This window comes from Taeniopygia guttata, chromosome 3 (assembly GCF_048771995.1).
Source record: "Taeniopygia guttata chromosome 3, bTaeGut7.mat, whole genome shotgun sequence".
NCBI lineage: Eukaryota > Metazoa > Chordata > Aves > Passeriformes > Estrildidae > Taeniopygia > Taeniopygia guttata.
This window is the reverse complement of record NC_133027.1, coordinates 100,009,690-100,029,367: the sequence shown is the minus strand read 5'-3', so window position 1 is coordinate 100,029,367 and position 19,678 is coordinate 100,009,690. Positions and strand designations below refer to the sequence as shown.

The following is a 19,678-nucleotide window of genomic DNA, read 5'->3' as shown; positions in this document are numbered from 1 at the left end:
AGTCATTGATGAAGAAGTTAAACAATGCTGGGCCCAGTATTGGCCCTTGGGACGCCACAAGTGACAGGGCTCCAGCTAGACCCTGTGACACTGCTCATGACCTCTGGGATATGCCATTCAGGCACATCTCAACCCACCTCATCAACTGAGGAATAAATGAAACCTCAGTCATACTCTGCCTCGTTCTGCCTGGTACAGGGCTATGTACCTGCACTGCACAAAGGGACACAGCCAGAGCATGTCCTACAGATTCTACAAAGGGTGAAAGCAAAAAATAAGTATCTCCCAAGATGACTCAAATTTCAAGCAGACACGTGGATGGACTATCTAGAAAGACAGAACTTAACTTTTACCTCATGGAAGAGAAAATCCCTTCCACAGATGTAAATACTGAATGCAAGCCTGAAAAAAGAATTTAGATGGAAAACTGACATACCTGGTCTTTCCCAATGCCAACACCTCTCTCTGTAGGTATATTTTAGATCTCCCATGATTTATATGCTTCTTAGAGAAAGTTGCTGCACCATTTCTATTTAAGATTTCTACAGTACTTTTCATTAATTCCTCTTTGTTATGTTAACTTTAAGTACTCACACTATGCCTTTAACAAAAAAATATTTAATATCATAATTCATGTTTCTCAATTCTTGTGTGCAAATCTGATTTTTTTTTTTAATGAGACATGGTTATTAGCATATAGTAAGAATCCATTCTGCTGCTCATTCTATAAAAAATAATAGCTTTGTAAGGAAAATACTCTTCCTTTTAAAACAGATCATAAGAGTTTTGTTTAATAAGTGGATCTGAAAATATTTTTTAAAACGCCTAGCACTAAAGCTGCTTTTGCACTGCTCTACATATACATATGTGACATCCCAGACTGACAATTTAAAATCAACAGAAATCTGAGCTGGCTGGGAACTGCACCCAACCACTGGTTCAGCTTCGTGCCTTCCCACCCAATGTGCTCTCCTGTGGGCTCTCCAAAAATCAAGCAACCACAACAAAGCTGCAGTTCAGCAAATGAGCTGGATTCAGAACAAGCATTAAACACCACAGGCATTTCCCTTTCTACATTATAGTGACCATTTTGGATGAGCTTAGAAGCTGAAATAACTCCATCAAAATATTTATGTATGTGTTTAATTTGCAATTCCTTTGAGAGGGATGTACTGAGATGATATTCATGGCTGTGTCATTTCAGAACATGGAAGTGTATTCCAAGAGGAAGACATAATGATGAATGTCAAAAATGATGAAGAAACACAAGTTTGGGGCTTGGATCTTAAAAAAGACATATTAATACAATAATTAAAAACTCCAGAATTACAAAACTGTTAACCAGCTCAATTTCCCTTACCTGCTGATGGTTCTGCAAAAGGTGGATAACCAATTTGGAGGCAAATTTGAGAGCTATGGTTTGACTTTCAGGGCTGAGAAGAAAAGGCAAAGGACATATCAAAAAGCCAGTAATTTCTGTCATCATTTCATCTCTAGAAGAAAACCAGCCAGCTCTTAATTATTTCTGATTATCACCAAAGGATATTATTTAAGCTGAGCACTTGAAATTTTTACATTAGAGATCTAGATGTTAGCTAAGTTCTCAGCTGACATGCAAATGAAACATGCCCTTACTTTCACTTCTTTCATGCTTATTTTCTATATACATGCTTCTCATAGAAGAATACATTTGAAAATGGAACCTGAGTTAAATAAACCAGACATTATTTTAAATTGTGAACAAATGCATCCCTTGAAGCTGGTGTTTAGCTGCAGGAATATCTCTTGTACAGCTGCTAGAAATGCTCCTAGTGCAGAATATGCCTACTGCCAGCTTCCAAGCCTCCCTGCTGCCTAGCAGGATCTAAGGATGTGGCTCTTGGCACTATGGCTTCTGAAGCCTGTTCCCACCATGGGGAATGGCAACACCTGAGCAGCAAGGCCTGCTATTTCAGCCACTTCCCTCTAACAGCACCCATCAGTGTTATTTTACCAGCAGTATCTTACTTCATCCCAGAAATGACTGGGTGATGATGATTCAAATGATGATGATTAACCCATCATTTGAACTTGAACAACTTGGTGCAAACCAGCAGCAAATATGCCCAGCCATAAAATGCTGTTCCACACTCTATACCCTCTATGTGCAATGCTTTTAACACTGGACTGCAATGTTTACATGGCTTAAAAAACTCTCAGAAACAGGATGTCATACCCTTAGTTGGAACACTGCAAGCCTGTTTGTGCATTCCATTATGAATGCATGGGCACAGCTTCTAATTCAGTAGGATCCACAATCTGGCTCCAGATTTTCAATGCTTTCTGCTGACTTTACAGTCTGTATAAGGAGTACAAACCCTAAGGATTAGGATTAACCATTTCTGCCAATCCAACAAGTTAAATGAGATCTGTAATTCTTTCAACAAACCATCTGCCCATAAACCAGGATAGGAGGGACAGCAGATTCACAGCAAATGAGTGTATGGTTGGATCATTAATACTAATTGTTAATTCTACAGTAAAGTGGGTGTTCCCCAATTACCATTCAGGAAGAACTATGCTCACTGGCTGTCACTGAACAGACAAAGTAACTTCTTATTTTGATGGAGTTTCAGGAACTGTACAACTGGACATTTACAGGATGCTAATATGACTTCTAGGCCTTTTTAGTAATTCAGATAAAGGTCTTACTTCTCTGAAAAATTCTCATGAACCAACTTTATTCAAATAATCCACACTCTCTTTTCTGAAACACAGATTTTTAAATGAAAGTGCAGTCCTAAACCAATATATTACTGTTCAACATTGAAAGTTTTAAAAATGTAAGTATTTCAGCATGCATGACAGACCATACCTGCTGGAGATATCTGCAAGGTTTAAACTCCAGGTTAAGAGCTCATTTGGATTCATTTTTATAGAGCATTCAGTCTTTGGAAGCACATTTCTGAGATCCATATTATAAAGAATTTCCAGCACCTGCAGACACAATTCACAAACAAAGAATTTACAGACAGTCTCAACAGGAATGTGCACATTTGAGATCAATAAAACACTGACTTAAGCTCCACTCCAAGAACAAAAGGATTCTCTCTGGACAGTTCTAAGAAAGGAAAGAGGAAGTTCTTGCTTTTACACAAGAACATCTGTTACAAAATTATTGCACAGCTCCTGTTCAGTGTCAAAAAACCCCAACTAGTCACCTACCATTTAAAAAGCATAATGCATGTTTGAAATATATCTTTGAAAATTATAAATGTGATCTAAAAATTAAAAACATTAATTTACTGAAAACATACAAAATGCCAATAAAAAAGCAGTTACACCCTCTTACCTTGCAAAAACACTGTGGATTTGTTTCCTTCAGAGCCATTGTGAGAAGAGTGTCTTCCAAATCAGTGGGTAAACATAATACACCTCCTCTTCCTTCTGCAATCTGCTTGGAATTTCTTTGTTTCAGGCACAGCAGTATTGCTTCCAATGCCAGCAGACGCACTTCATGGAACTCACAGTGCAGGAGAAGAGCTACTGACAGTGAGGGCTTGGCCATTTCCTTTGCAGCAGCTGAACCACAGCCCTGCATGTCAGAACCTGCAGTCACTGACAGCACTGATATTACAAGTTTGGTGATGCTCTGGAGATATTGTATCAGTCCTGGTACTGCAGATGAATAGGGAATACCAGACACCAATTCAGAATCTGAAATTATTCTTTTCATCTCTTCCCAAAAGCCAAGCAACTGCACTCCTGGAATGAGAGTAACACTTAGTAAAGTGAACAAACACATGATGTTACCATATGCTCCAGACTATAAAGTTGACATATATCAAGTATGCAAAAGGTATCATTAGGTAAATTCAGGCATGAAATGAAAATCAGAGTTCTCCTTCATTTTAAACTGATTCCAAATTATAAAAATGCTTTTCTAGATATCACATGTATTCCTATTTAAAGCAAAAGACACAAGGACACAAAAGTTTTCTGAGAACTATGATTACTCAACACATGAGTTAAAAGTTTCAAACAACTTTAAAAATGCTACAATACCTTGCAGATTGCCTGCAATCTTTACCAATTACAGTTGTTTGGTAAGCATTTACTTCAATCAAGCTAGTAATATAATATTGCAAATTGTACAAGCCTACCATTTCTACCATTGCAGAAAGCGATTACCACAAATAAACTATTAAATATATGTGGGAAAAAATGCAGATAGTTAGCTCTAAAATCAGAGACCAGACTGAACAAAGTGCTGTCTGTCAGACTACTCAGCTGCAACTTAAATCAGGAGAAATTATGACAGAGGTCATTCTGGTAACATTGAAAATCTTATGCCTTCATAATTTTAGTAAGAGAAAATTGCTATTAAGAAGATGCCCCCTTGAGATAAATAGACCTGTCCTGTGTGTATCAGTCTAAAGAATTTACTCAATTTAAAACCCAAGATACTTATCCTATTCTTATTCATTTTGAACAGTTAACATGGCTAAGAAAACGAAGGAGCTGCACTGTAACCTCTCTTAGGCATCAGCACAGGAACTGTGATATTTCACCATTTACACTGGTGCAACCTTGTCCACATGGCCCAGCACAGCCTGAGAACCTTCTTTAGTGCTTGGCCACCTCCTGGAGCGAACAAAGAGGCCACTGCCATCTGTGATACCAGAGGGTTTCAGGCTTTAGCAGAGCTGGCAATGTAGACACAAAATGAAAGAAAAGAAGTCATCAATGGTCCTGTTTCACACCACATAGACTGAAATACTCATGTGCCTTGAGTTCAACCTTCTCCATCATCAGCAGGAATTTTAAACAATTTTATGATATTGAAACCATTTTGCCCAGTTTGGTGTCTGTATAGCTTGTACTGCAAGAAAATGAACATGCTATACTCCACAAAATCCAAGTGCAAGTAGAGGAAAATCACAAAAGAACAGAGAACAGTTCTAGTGCAAGGGATGTTGGAATTTTAGGATTTTAAAGGTGCACTAAAAGCAAATACAAAGATTAAACAAACTTAGATTTCTTCAGTATCTGCAAGAAGACAATTAATTTCCATGTAACTTTGCTATTTATAATTAAACACTGAGCACTGCTAAAAGCCTGTCCAAATAGTCCTACTAAACTCCTGAATTTGACATGAAGCCACAGCACAAATATAGATTCATTTTGTTGGCCATGAAGACATTTCCCTAAGCCTTCTATTTACAGTTAAATATCCTGCCCTTTCATATTCAGATTCTTCTAAAACCATCTTAATTTGTTTGACATTTACACAGAAAGTTGACATGGTTGTACACTGTCTAGCACATAAGACAACCATTTCTGAGTAATTCTGGACACACTTCAAAGAAATGTAGTATTTGTACAAAATTCTCAGACATACTGCCCGACTGCTAGCTCTGTCATTCACATTTTCACTACAGTTTCTGTTCTGAAGGGACTTGATGCAGTCAGAGAACTCCAGTATCAGTGCAAAGCCATCTCACAGCATTATCCTCTACATGACACAGCTGACTTCCATCTCATAGCAATGCAAACTTGTATCTTTTATTTGCTACATTTCTAAACCCCCTCCAAACACACTGCTTTTACACACTGGCATCACAGCCTAAAGTAGCATTAATGCCCGTGTCACACGACACGTATTCAACTGCCAGAATTCCTTAATTTCTGAACTGTCTGGTTGCCTTGGAGAGGGATTAGGCCTTCGTCTCAGTTATTACACAGCCTGAGTCCACAGACAGCAGTTTAACAACAGAAATAATCCCAGGCAGCTGAAAGAGAAAGGTTCAAGGTCAAACACCTCAGTTCAAGAAGAGAAACAGCTTCAGTTTCAGAGCACTGCACCCGCTCAGGTTCCTGCCTGCTCCCCTCCTCAGCTGCCCTCAGCAACACACACTGCAACTGGCTCAGCTCTTCAAATCAAGGGTGTATTTGTAAGAATATTGCAAGAGAAATGCTTTCATCTCCTGTCCACGTTGCTTTACACTGAGGTAAGCTACATGCAAGCAGTAATGGGAAAGCTGGCAGGATGGAAGGGTCAAAGCTCCGGAGCAGGGAAAGGGAGAGTTGTATTAAATTCACACTGAGAGATACAGAGAAAGAGCAAGAGAGGGAGAAAAAAATCAGGGGAAAGGGGGAGAGTGTCTTCCACTTTGTTGTTGTAAATGCTGCCAACTTTGCCAGAGCCTGCAACTCAACATCAGAGAGAGTGGTGACCCTGTCATGGACTCCAGGAGCTGGCCATGCACTGACCTTCCAACTCAGCAAACTTCCATTTGTATTTTGCAAGGCCAGCACAACTTATCTTTATGTCCTTATCTTTATGTTTTCCCCTTTCTCTGAAGGGGAAAACTACTTGCATACAAAAAACATAGCGGAGCTACTCACTCCCAGAACTACTAGCTTACAGAGACTGTGATGTAAGAGTACCACAGATCCTCTTTTTCTGTATATATCAAATACTTCTGCTTTGTAAGCCTTCTGGATGACTTCTTTTTTTCCCATGCAATTGTGAAAGACTGGACACTGTGGCTCATCTATATTACAGAAAGTCTCTTTAATACTGGATGTCTCAATGGCAAGGCCGCCAGCAAAATAAGACTGTCTGAATATTTGCTTAGCCTCAGCACACCAGAAAGCAAATCCTTCTGCATTCATCTTGTGCTCCACATGCTCTCCAACACTCTTTTTTTCACACAAATATGTATAAAAGGAAAGAATGCCCCTGTCTTATTACAATGCAGTGGAAATATTCCTGCTTTCAACTTCATCACTAAGAAGTCTTTCCAGGCTTTCATGTAAATGTTTTCTCATCTGCTTAGCTTTAAGTAAACTCTTTCCTTTGGCTTACATCAAAATATCCAACTAAACCAGAAAACCACACTGGTTCCCAAAGTAAATGTCAGCCTCTGTTGTTAAGATACAGTAACAACATACTTTTATTTACAAACAAACATCACCGTACAGTTTGAATGACCAGCTGCTGCAAGAAGGGAGAACAAATTTTGGCTGACCAAAGAAGGGTCCTGGCAAACAGCATTCTCTCCAGGATGCTGACAGATGCAAAAGAGCCCTCAAGAATTAAGTGGATTTAATTTTATTTTTTACCCTTTAAGGATTGCTTCACTTGTGGGACAGGAAGAATTTCAGCCTGCCTCTAGTACAGGAGACATCTTACACAACCACTTGGTTCTCTTCAACACCCGACACAAACATCCTCAGTCCCCCACACTGACATACGCGCACATCATCCATGTCACACCATCAGGTTTGACGGGCTGGTGTTCTGTCATGTGTATGAAGTAAAATGGTCTTTCACTATCTGAAAATAAAGAGGAAAGGAACAGGAGCAGAATGGAATTAGCAGACTGGATGAATCTCCAGTTATAAACCTCCTCAAAATTTAGCAGCTCCCAAACCTGCACCCTGCCTTTCTTCTGCTCTTTCCTGCAGTGGCAGGCAGGATCTATTCATTCTGTTCCCAAAGTACATACAGGAAAATGTCCCTGCTCAGGGAGTAACAAACCATCAGCTGATGGACTTCTCAGCTGCTATTTCATCTCAGAGGCACTACAGTCTGTTCAAAAGTGAGAGAAGTAATCTGAATTCCTTCCATGTTTAAATCTTAACTTGCTCCACCTTCTTGCAGAGTTGATACATTTCTGTAGGATTTGGTAATTTCACAGTGATAATTTAGCTACTGCCAAGTGGACAACTCTTCTGATCATCAGGCATTACAGTGTGAGGGGCTTCCTTCTGTATATGTGATTAGTATAGCTCTAAATATTTGTATCTAGATAAATACTGACATTAAATCCTGTATGCAGGCCCCCCAGCATCAAAACCATCTTCCATGTTCCCTCCAGAGGCTCCAGAAAAAAAGAACAAAGCTGCAGAAATGGGGGGAAGTTACTACCAGCATCAGAAAACTTACTGACACTGCAAAGGCAGACAAAAATTGCAAGAGTAGCAATAAAATGTTGCTGTGCCTGCAGTGTATTGTTATGGGAGGGGGCTCTGAGCATCAAAAATCTGGATATTCATCATTATTCAACAAGACCTGCAAGAAAGCACAATTGTTTATGAACTGAGGCTAAAATCCACTCTCTAACTACCATCCACAGACATCTGAACAGATCATATGAATAGGGAGTAGGCTGAGAGGTAATCAGTGCCAAGAAGAGATTTTCCTAGACAAATACTAAGGAAAAGTATTTTCTTTCGTATTTTTCCTTTTTATTAAAAGTGGATTAGGCAAAGTCACTGCTAAATGGAAATAAAACCACAAAGAGAACAGAAAAGTCAATTTCATTACACAGCCATACTAAGGTGGCTGTTGATGATCATAAAAAGGGCATATTTTAAGCAGGATGTTTTCTTTTAAAGACATCTGCAACTTCTTCAACATCAGAGACTAGGCATCAGAACTCCCAATACAATTCAAAACTACAAACATGACTGATTACCAGAATCCACACATAATTTATTGTTGAGGACACAAGCATCCCATTGCATTTTGTACAGCTTAAGGGAAAATTTCCAAAGGAAAAAAGAAGGGGGAAAAAATTATATCCCATTATATCTGGACACTGAAACAGCTATGTTTCTTACAGATATTTTTTTTTTACAGCTTCTCCTTGGCCTAGCACTGACTTTTCCAGTAAGAATACATTAATATAAAATCATAAAATCCCATGGAGACAGTGCAAGTCAGTCAGTGGTACATGTTGGAATCTCAAGAGAACCTGATTTTGAAAGGACGAGCAGTCTCTGTCTTCACATGGGGACAGAATTTTAACTACTAACATTAATGAGCATGTCTGAGTCCACTTTCCCCTAGTGTCACTTATTTCATGAAACAACTTTCCATACTCCCTGCTCCACACAGCATTCCAACAGTATTGTGCCTACCCTCCACAACCCTCCTCTGATCACTGTCTCTGCCATCATTCTAAAAACACTTTAACTTTCCTCCTCCTCCCCCTGTGTCACAAGTTCTGCCTCCAACGTTTCTCTGACAGCTGTTGGTGTTGCAATATCCATCTCCCTTCTACAAAAATGTATTCTTTTCAGCCTTGGCCCATTTTGTTCTTCTGCCTCACACTAACTTTTGGTCATTTTTTGGACCATCCTAACATCCCTGATTTGTTCTGCCACTGGCATTTTACTGTCCAGGCAACTCCCTGTGTGTCTTGGACTTCCAACAATGCCACCCTCAACTTCTTCATTCTCCTGTCTGCATTGAATTAGAACACTAAGTACCTAAAAATATTTCCTTTCAACTCATCTAATTTAATGTTAGTAGGCACAGCACATTTGGATCATCCTATAAATGCTTTAAATCTTTCCATTCCTTTACTCAAAATAAAAACTTTTACCCAGTGCCACAGTCAATATACCAGCAAACTCTATATAATTTCTGATATAACAAAAAAAAAACTGCCTTCAATTTGTTAAGAGTAAATTTAAGTATAATCTAATTAGACCAAATAACCAAAACACACATTAACAAGCTCTCAGTGTTTTTATTCAAATAATTCTTTGGCCACACTTCTTAAGGATCTAGATAAAGGAAATTAAAGTATGGCTAAAATAATCAACCTAGTTATCCCTGTCAGGTTTTTATCATTCAAAAATCTTCCGTTTGTAAGTTAGCCTGCAGGAAAAACTTGGCTACCATGTACCTTCTTTCTAAAATCAGAAAATATTAGGAACTATGATACAGAAAACAACGTGACCACAGCCTTCAAATGCTATTTAAAAGACCTACAAATCATGTGATTCGGGCAAACATTTAAGAGATTCCTATGCAAAGAGCAATTTGTGCTTGCATTGCAAAGCACTGCAAAGCATAAGTTTGATAATCCATATTATTTCTATCAATGTATTTTATGCCTTCCAATTAAAAATAACCCATATTATTTCTATCAATGTATTTTATAACTTCCAATTAAAAAGGACAAATATAAAGGAATGGTATTTGCTCTGTATGTTACTTAAAACAGTATTTTGTTGTATTTGAGGACAAAACCAGCAGACAGTTGCAATAATACGTCATGTTTCTGATCACATACACACACATGTATAGTGCACAGTATTTTTTGCAACCATTTCTTTAGTTCATAAGAAGAATTCAAGAACCTTAACCTACATTTACAGAAGGTTGAGGTACTTGGAAGACAGCAAGAAAATGGGATTATGTTTTTGCAAAACTCAAGGAAAGAAAATAAGTAAGAGTAGAATACTGGCTACTCCATTTTGGTATCAAAACAATCTTTCTATGAAGAGGATCTATCATGTAAATACTAAGGAACTGCTCCCACAGTTAACCACAACACTGAAGTTTGGTTAATTTCAAGAACTTTTATAAATCCTACCACCTCAAATATAGAAAGGAAAAATGCTTAGTTAGATTACAAGTGGGATCTTTTCCTAAATCACAGATTTATCCTATTTGACATCTTGTTCAAATGTTTTCTCTTTCCCACCAAACTTGAATTTTGAAGACACTATACTTGACAACAGGCCAAACCAGCCAGCAGATTGACAGCATATATACAGGATAAAGCAACAATTTGGCAGGATTATCTTTAGCAAAACTTTCTTTCATCTTTTCCGTCTTCTGTTCTACATCCTCCTTCACTGACACTGACAGAGCTCTATCAACAAGTGCCATTTTTTGGAACACAACCCTGGCCAAAATGCCCTTCTATCTGTCAAGTACATTACAGAGAGTTGCATCCGTTTTTCCCCTCATGAAATAACAAAATATTACAAGAAAACTTTTTCAAGATGTGAGCAAGAAGAAAAATCTGACCACTCTGTCTTGTGGCATTCTTCATCTGTTAGAGAGACAGAGCATCCCAGATCTGAACTTTCACTGCAATTCACCACTCTGGCTCCTGCCTTAGCAGCACTGCACATCACAGTAATTTTTTGCTTCAAACACCAATTTTCAGGAGATTTGACGGCAGAAATGTCTGTGACAGGTCCTCTCAGAAGTTCATATATTCAACAGAGGAATCTTATTTAGTGAAACAGTGTATCACACCAGAGTCCGGTACTCCACCACTTGCAAAGCCCATCTCTGAGTGCACAGGAAAGCTTGTAACCTGACATGCACACATCAGTCTGGAGCTCTACAGACCTCTGCTTCTAACTCCTCCTGATCAAAACTTGTGAATTTGCAAATAATCATATACACACCTAAAGTTGAACATGTTCTCACCTGGACTCTAGGTCATTTTTCCCACCCCAATATGCCTACAAATGCTACTTTATTCCTCTGTAATATCTGAAGCAGGGTAGAAGTGCCAGAATATCCTCTGCAGGAGGACTGCTTTGTTCTCCCATGAGAATGAAAAGGCCCTAGACATCTGTGGTTTCTGATCTATAAAAACAGTTAATGTGGAGAAAATATATCAAAGAGGTCTGCAAGAACAAATTCCCCGGACACTATTAATAATTATTAATAGTGACATTAGACATTAGCTCATGAAATAATCCTATACCTGCTAAGAACTTCCTTTACTCTCAATAAAGGTTAAAATAGTATTTCTATATTTTAACTTTTTTTCCCTTTTTTTAGAGGCTTGCTTCCAACCACAACTGATAACAGAATAAAAATACTTTTAAGTTTATATAGTCTTGGCATTATGTATTGTCTCAGCCTATCTGAAAGCCCTCAGACACATCAGGAGCTGAGAAAAAAGTTCTAGATTTTGCCTATCACCTCAATGAAAGAAAAGTCTTTTCCCACTGACATGAATCAGGCAGCACTTCCACCCAGTGCAGCAATGGGTGGAAGTGCTGCCTCTGGGGTTTGGGTTGTTTGGTTTTGTTTAAGATAAATAATCATCATTTAATCAGCAGTAAATTTTTAGCTGGACAAGATGCTTTTGGTATCCATTACTCCCTGCCTTCCTTAGCCAACATTTTAAAGATGACTTTCTTGAATTTGTGAAGTAAATTCTCTAAGGGCTATCCTGCACTTTAAGAGACAGATTTTATTAATTCAAAACAACAAATCACTTACAGAAAATAATCATAATGTAGGAAAGGCCTATGCAGAGCTGTACTCTGAAAACCTCTTTGTAATTGTAGCCTCTTTAGACAGGCATAATCAATTAGAAGTGGTCTGATTTTAACCAGTTGCAGGCTCATTACATTGCATTCCCATTTCTGTTGATGAAAATCAGTTTCAGCCTGTGGCCTGGAACTCATATACAGCACTTCCTGGGGCCTCTTAGATAAACACATCAAGAAACAGTTTTATTTGGATTTGTCCCTCACCCTTTATTCATTGAAACAACTTTACAAATCAAGATTAGAACAGAGAAAAATTGGCTCATAACCAGAGATATGTACATATGAGTAAAATATTTAATCTCAGAAAAGTATAATGCTTCAATTAATAATCATATCTTTAAAACATTTAAATGGGAGACTCATAACATTCAGTTCAAACTGGTGAGTTTAGTCTTTCTCTTACTGTGTCATGGGACACTCAGTTTCTATTTAATATAAACACATAACTCCTTCCTTTCAGAAGGGCTTCTTGCCTGTGATACATAAAATTGTCCCCAGTGGATCTTTAGGTTTTCAAAACAGTACTTCCAGCCTAAGTGTTTACTCTCTGTAGACACAGCCTGAAATATGTAATTTTAAACCTATGTAGGAATGAAACTTTTACGCAAAACAAGACTAATGAACTATACCAGAGCAGAAAGACTCCGCAAAAATAATTGTTTTCCTTCTGCAGAAATTGTACCTTACAGCACCCAGGTTTGGTACCGTCCACATGAGCTTTGGAAAATAAATTAATTCACTACAGTTGGTAATCCAGCCACAGCATGGTGCAGTCCTGCAAGCTCAAAGGGCTATTCACAAATCAGGGGCATTAAAAAAAAGGAAAGGAGTTTCCTGGTGTGGAGAGGTCCATAAAAGTCTTTGCAAATGTGCAGCAATTGTTTAAAAACCAGAACAGACAAAAAAACCCCAAGGATAACTGAAGTAGGAAAGAGACTGATAAAGGAAATGCAATGCCCACTAAGTAAGCAAAACCAGGAGCCCTCCCCTGGAGTACTGGCTGTTCCTTCCTAAAAGAAAATACAAAAATAGAGCTGAAGGGCAAGTGACAAGAATAATCAGAAGATGAAAAAAACCTTCACATGAAGAGAATACAGAAAAACTAGGATGATTCATACCACAAAGGAGCTGAACAGTGGTACAGGGTCATGTTAAAAAAACTGTAAAAATTAATATTCCCAAAAGGATCTCTCTTTTAAAAAGCAGTATTCAAAGTAAGAGGGTGATGAGCCCAAATCTGGTTGAAGGAGGCTTTGGTGGTTGTTTTTTGTTTATTTTGTAGCTGTAATACACAGATAGAGTTTTTAATGTACTGCAAAAGATTATCACTAAGGCAAATGGCTTATGAGGATTTAAAAAGCTTTATTCTGTAACAATAAAAAATTAGGAAAATATACCTTTTCATTTTAAAATTACTGTTGGTAGATATAGCTTAGCCACAGAAGAACCAGTAAAGAGCCAGGGAAAAAAATTATTCCTAGAGACATGTTATATTGAAACTGCTTTAGATAAGGTGGTGCATTCCACCCTACAGAGCATGTGGCCCTTGCCTAATCACTCTGTATGCCTGTCCTTCTGTTCTAAGGGCTAGTTCTGCAGCAACCTGTCTGAAGAAGTGAATTTCAGACATGCTCATCACCAATTTGTTTTCCTAACAACTATCCCTATTTGAACTGTACAGTCACAAGAAATCATACCAATAGCAATTTTATAATTAGAATGGAACTACATCAACTAAAGGTCTAGGCAAAAAAAAAGCAAAAGGAATTGGTTTTAAAATTAACAGTGCCCACAACATGAATCTCTGAAATAAAGAATTGTTCCAGTGAATTAAATGCAGTGTTAAGAATTTTAATGAAATGACAGAACTATTCATTAATTGCCTTCCTGGACTGACAAGGTAATTTATTGCTCACTTCTTCATAAGAAATGAACAAAACAGGCCCACAAGGAAGTACTTAGAGCTGACTGAAAGCTGCCTACACAGTGGCACACGTGAAAGGGTGTCCTTTCCTCCATACCTTTGTTTTTCTTATTGTTCACAGCTTGTTTTGTACTGTTGCTATCTATAATCTGCATTAAAACCATTGATAGTTCTCACTGGTCCTTCAAAAAATTCCCATTGATAAAGAAGCAAAATAAAAAAAAGAAACTGAAAGAAGCTCTCAGGGCTGTTTTTTAAAAACTTCTAAACATTAGAAAACATTCTCCCTGAAACTATTTCAGGTGTCTCATGAAGAAACATTTCTGTGGCTTTCTGGAAAGGTTAAAGTCGCAGTAGTCCAAGATGTGGATTTTGGATTAAAAAACCATTTTGGAACATAGAGAGGATCTTTTTTGTTGCTAGCCATTCTAGGACTTGGAATACTGCAAGACCACGTCAAGCCTCGACATGGAACTCAGTTTTCTTCTCAACAAAACCTAGGACTAGCTTCTGAGAAGCAGAATAAAAGGCCTTCTTCTACGAAGCAGCTAAAGGATTCCAGAAATCAGTAGATACCTTGAGCACAAATAATACACTATTGTTTCTCTAGATTCAACTTTCTTCAAGAGCTCAGAAATAGAAACAAATATTAAATTTGATGTATAGAACAGTATATTGACTTACCTTGCTTTTGAAACTTCTCCAGGTGAGTACTCAACATCACAAGGACATCAACATAGGCAGCTCTGGTCACCAAACAAGGATTTAGCCTAAAAAAAAAAAATCACGATTTTAAATCTTAAACCCTTATAATCTTATGCTCAGAATCAGCAGAAAACAAACTAGTTTGGCATGTCTGTTTTAATTAATGAAGATAAACTACTGGTCAAATGAGAATGCATATATAAAATCATTAGGCCAAGTTATCTAAGCTTTACTTCCCGGTCCATTCTGAGGGACAGTCTCCCTTGCAATGGCAACATCTTCCTCCTCCAGCCATTCCACTGAATGGGCAGTTGATACATTTCATTATTACTGAATGAACCAGCTCCTTGTAGCACCTACTGGGTCTTTTTGTCTATAGATAATGCATGTAACTAAATGCATCAACAAAAAGAAGTCTTCAGTTCTTACTGTTACAGCTCAAAAAAGAGAAACTTCCCTTGCAAGGTACCTGCTACACCTTTTTAATGGCCATAGCTCTCCCACTGTTCTGATAAAGACCAGAGGTGTTAATGCTTTTAAAATTAGTTATTTTTTTCCCAAACAAGAATATTTGGAATTTTGTATATATAATGGAAATTGGTAATAAGCCACTTTCTGCTCTACCTTTTCAATTTGCAAGTGAGAAACATCTATTTTCTCTCCAATTAAGAAAACAAAATTAGGTTAAGAACTTCATTTTTTTTGTATTACTATCACTGAAACATACTTAGCCATGAAAACTTTTTTTAAAATATAACTTAAAATATGAACAAACAGGAAATCTAGTTCAAAACACAGAAATTATTCTGAAGAGCCCAGTGGGACTTGTACTAAAACAAAAACTTTCAGAATCAAGCAGCACAAGCTTGAAGTATGACTAATTCTGTTCAGTATTTCATTTTTATTTTATCTGGCACTTTCTTTGTATGCGTATCTTAATGTTTGAAACTCTTTCAAAAATTGTTAATTAAAAATGTTCCAACAAATATTCTGAACTCTAACATCTTTAAAATTCAAGAAAAAAAAGCTTTTTTAAGTAAGATATGTGATCATGACATAAAAATGAAAGGTTTGAGGCTTTTACATAGTTTGGCTGCTGTATTTGCCTATGGAGAGTAAGCCTATGAACCTAATAAAAAAGAGAACTTTAACCAGAAACATTGCTCTCACCTTCAGTAATAAACTCTGCAAGAAGCTTAAAATACTTATGCTTTCTTCCATGACCTAGAGTATTAGGCATCCACATAACTCACAGCAGAATATGTGCTACCAGGATCTATCTTCAGAAGAGTTTTTTTCTCCTTTTGCATAAAAAAGAGACTTTTTGGACACTTTCTTACTAGGTTCATACCTCCCCAAACTTCTTCATGCTTGCCTCCTACCACTTGCCTTAAAGCTCAAGAGCTACAAGCTGCCTGCTGAGAAGATGTACATCAACAAGAACCAAAGCCTTAAGAAGCCAAAGCAATTTTAATATGGCCTATTTTTGGAGAGTCATATTAGGCAGACTTAATTTCTATCCACCCTGGCTAAGCAAAGATCCTTCCTGTATCTTGGGCATCCAGTTACTGCCTAAGTTGTTCTTCACAAATGAGTATGAAAACACAACCAAGGAATACTCACAGAGTTGGGAGTTCAACCCATGAGAAAACAGAGGGACTGATGAGTCAAAGGTTCAGAAGAAAAACAAACCACAAGAGGTCTTTCACAAATGGATGAAAGCAGCCACAACAGTTTCCAGCCAATATGAGGAACCTAATGAGTCTCTTGCAGTAAGCTCCCTCAAAAAAATGGAAGACTCACTTATCATTCCATGTTTTCAGTGGAAAGAACATTTCCAACATACAAACTGTGCCCTGGGCAAAACATGGCTGATGCAATTTTTACTGAAGAAAGGGCAACAGCAACACTGGCATGTTTTTTACTCTGGTCCACCTTTTAAGCACTTACCACTTCATTTTAAGTATGTGCATATGCATGTTTTGATTTTGAAAGGAGACTTTTCCAGCATAAAACATGCCAAACGTTTGTCCTTGGCTGTTTCTGTTTCTCTGGTGATGCTAGTGAATTCTCATCCATATGTGCCAGACAGACACAACAGGAAATTCAGTTTTCCAAAACCAAGAAACTTCAGTGTTGTTCAGACTGTAGCAGAAAGCTCATATCTTGAAGACAATCAAACTGATTTACGTAATAGATCTGACAGCCAAAAATCACAGTGCTGAACATTTCAAATGATGCACTGCACAGTATTTAACATGACCTGTTCGTGCAGAACTTCAGCAACACGAGTAGGAACAGTACAAATTGTTTCCTTTTTAACACCAATACCAGTAAAGTGGTGTTCTCATAAACAAGATTTGAGGAAATCTGTCTCCAAACAAGAAAGTCACAGCAATAGCAAAAGGTGGGAGCTCCAGACATCTGGAACAGCATTCCTTTTTTCTGTCCAAAACCCCAAAAATTATTTCATTTCCCTTCCAACCTGGTTATTAATGGAAACAAATACATCATATGTTCACGCCACACGACAAACTGTACATAACTCTGAACAAGGTAGACTTAGAGATGGTTAGGACTCTCATATCTAAGGATATATCCACCCAGAAACATCAAACAGCTATCAAAACAATATTCATACTATTACACATCTATACTAACAGGAGGCTAGTGATGCCAGGGCAGAGATCCATACCTGATTAAAGGAATGCTTTGTCTATGCCAGCCAGTAGTTTAGTGTAACAACAGCACAACTGGAAGTCAAAGAGTTGGCACCAAAGACCAAACAGCCATCTGACATACTGTGTCCAGATGCCTTAAACCATTATTTTCAGAAGTTCAATTTGTTGCTTTGTGTTTGGATATAGAATTTATAGCTAGCCTGCTCCTGGAATCTTACTGCACTTAGAAGCTTGCCCACACTTTCTAGTACTCCTTCATAATGCTCTCACTTGGAGCTTGACTGTCCAGGTGGAAATAAAAATCAGGTCACAGGCAACTGCTGCATTAAGTTTCACTAAGAGCTAACACTGCAGAATGTTTCAACACCTCTGACCAAAGAGAAGTCAAAGGCTGATTGCCCTGAGTAACATGAAAGTCAAGCACTGTCACAGACTGGACCTGCCAGGCAGAAGGAAGGAAGATTCCTGTTGACAGGCAGGAACAGAAAGGATTACTACTTCAGATTACTACTTAGAAAGAACAAGATGCAGAAAAAAGCTATTTCTAATTTAATCAACAAGAACGAAATGATGATGGAAGGAGCTGCTGTGTCCTTACCAGATCATCCAATGAGGATAGGTTAAGAGAATTGGGATTGTTCAGTTTCAAAAATATTGCAGCCTTCCAGTACCTAAAAGGGAGCCTGCAACAGAGACTCTTTACAAGAGCCTGTAGTGACAGGACAAGGGGGAATGGATTCAAAGTGAATGAGAGCAGGCTCAGATTATACATTAAGATTAAATCCTTTGCTGTGAGGGTGGTGAGGCACTGGAATAGGTTGTCCAGAGCAGCTGTGCATGACCCATCCCTGGAGGTGTTCAAGGCCAGGTTGGATGGGGCTCTGAAGAGCCTCTTCTAGTTGAAGGTGTCCCAAGCTCAGAGTAAAGAAGTAGGAACTAGGTGATCTTTGAGATCCATTTCAACCCAGGTGATTCTATGGTTCTACAGCCATGGAACTTCACAGAATATACAAGGTTATTGAAAGAATACAAGACAATAAAGTTAAAAGGACTGAAAATTTTCAAGAATTTACACATTTTTTTATTTTTTAATTGCCCAAAGCTCTAGCCTAACAGTATCTTCACTATGGTGGAAGTGTCTTTTATTTCTTACTATTTCAGGTAAGCCTGGCTGAACAGTAAAAAAATCTGAAAACAAAGGTGCCAGTTTACATATTATTGACACTTCATAGCAGATTTCTGGATTAGATCCTGAAAATAGAAGTCTTCCAAACCTATTCAACTTCTTGTCATTAATGCTGAACAAGTAATTGGGGATAGAATAGACAGATTTCTTTGCAATAGAAACTTCAATTCTGGCCTGCGAATATAAAATCTAAAAAAGAGTTCAAGACATTTGCAGAACAAAACCTTTTGTTAGCCATTAGGAGTCCAGGGACTTCTTTTCAAAGAAAAAGGTTAATGGAGTTAAAGAGTCCGTTAAAATTCACAGGCTCCCATTCACGGGCCTTTGAAGAGGCCTCAGTTAAACACTTATAGAATATTATATGACCAGAGTAACAAAGAGCTATTTGTTTTCAATAAGGAACTGCCTGGTAGGTGAATGAGGAAGCATACCCTTCAGGAGCTGAAAATCAGACTGGGCAGGTTCAGAAGCTCCATGTGCAACACTGGGGTTTGCTCCAGCTGGCTTTGGCTACCTACAGTAGCAGTAGGGCTGCTTTGATTTCTGCTCTGCCTTTACCTCCACTAAGTACCACTGATTGCAGCTTAGGTCTATGCAACTGAAATCAATCCTAGACTCTCACAGCTTGGAGCTCCACAAATATTATCTTTAAAATGTTTGATTCACCTTTTATAGTTAAATCATGCTGAATTTGAGGTAGTCATTGGTTGCTTATTTTGGACGGCAGATCTAATGAAAACCAAACTGGCATTTATTGAAGAAATCAGCAGTATGTGGTCACAGACCTCCTGTGTACTTGGCTCCCACAACTTCATTGCTTCAACTCTATCAGGAACACATGGCTTAACTTTTAAAATTCAGTTTGTCCTGTATTAACTGTTTCATTTAAACAAGATAACCATTAATGAATTACGAAGCAAATTATCGTCTTTTCCAAGAGAAACAACAAGGAGCAAAGACCATGGAAAGCTCAGACATTTGGCCTCAATTCTGTCAGAACACTGGGAAAAAGACAAACTCTCGCTTTTCTGTCACCACTAAGGTTTGGAGAGGCCCTTAAATAGCATTTCTACTTATCAAATGGCATCATTTATA

General features: G+C 38.0%; 1 protein-coding gene and 1 long non-coding RNA gene across 2 annotated transcripts in view; one reads left to right on the top strand and one right to left on the bottom strand.

Moving 5' to 3' along the window:
• Window positions 1-19,678, bottom strand: part of THADA (THADA armadillo repeat containing) — a 506,671-nt gene that overhangs the window by 387,590 nt on the left and 99,403 nt on the right. The window contains exons 31-34 of the mRNA XM_030269014.4: window positions 14,696-14,781; window positions 3,332-3,744; window positions 2,855-2,976; window positions 1,361-1,433 (exon numbers count right to left, since the gene is read on the bottom strand). Of these exons, the coding sequence (XP_030124874.4) occupies window positions 1,361-1,433; window positions 2,855-2,976; window positions 3,332-3,744; window positions 14,696-14,781 (694 nt within the window). The remainder of the gene's footprint in view (window positions 1-1,360; window positions 1,434-2,854; window positions 2,977-3,331; window positions 3,745-14,695; window positions 14,782-19,678) is intronic.
• The window catches only part of LOC140683800 (uncharacterized), a 32,830-nt gene continuing 18,982 nt past the window's right edge, over window positions 5,831-19,678 (top strand). Inside the window, exon 1 of the long non-coding RNA XR_012055308.1 lies at window positions 5,831-5,990. This is a non-coding gene — a long non-coding RNA (uncharacterized lncRNA). The remainder of the gene's footprint in view (window positions 5,991-19,678) is intronic.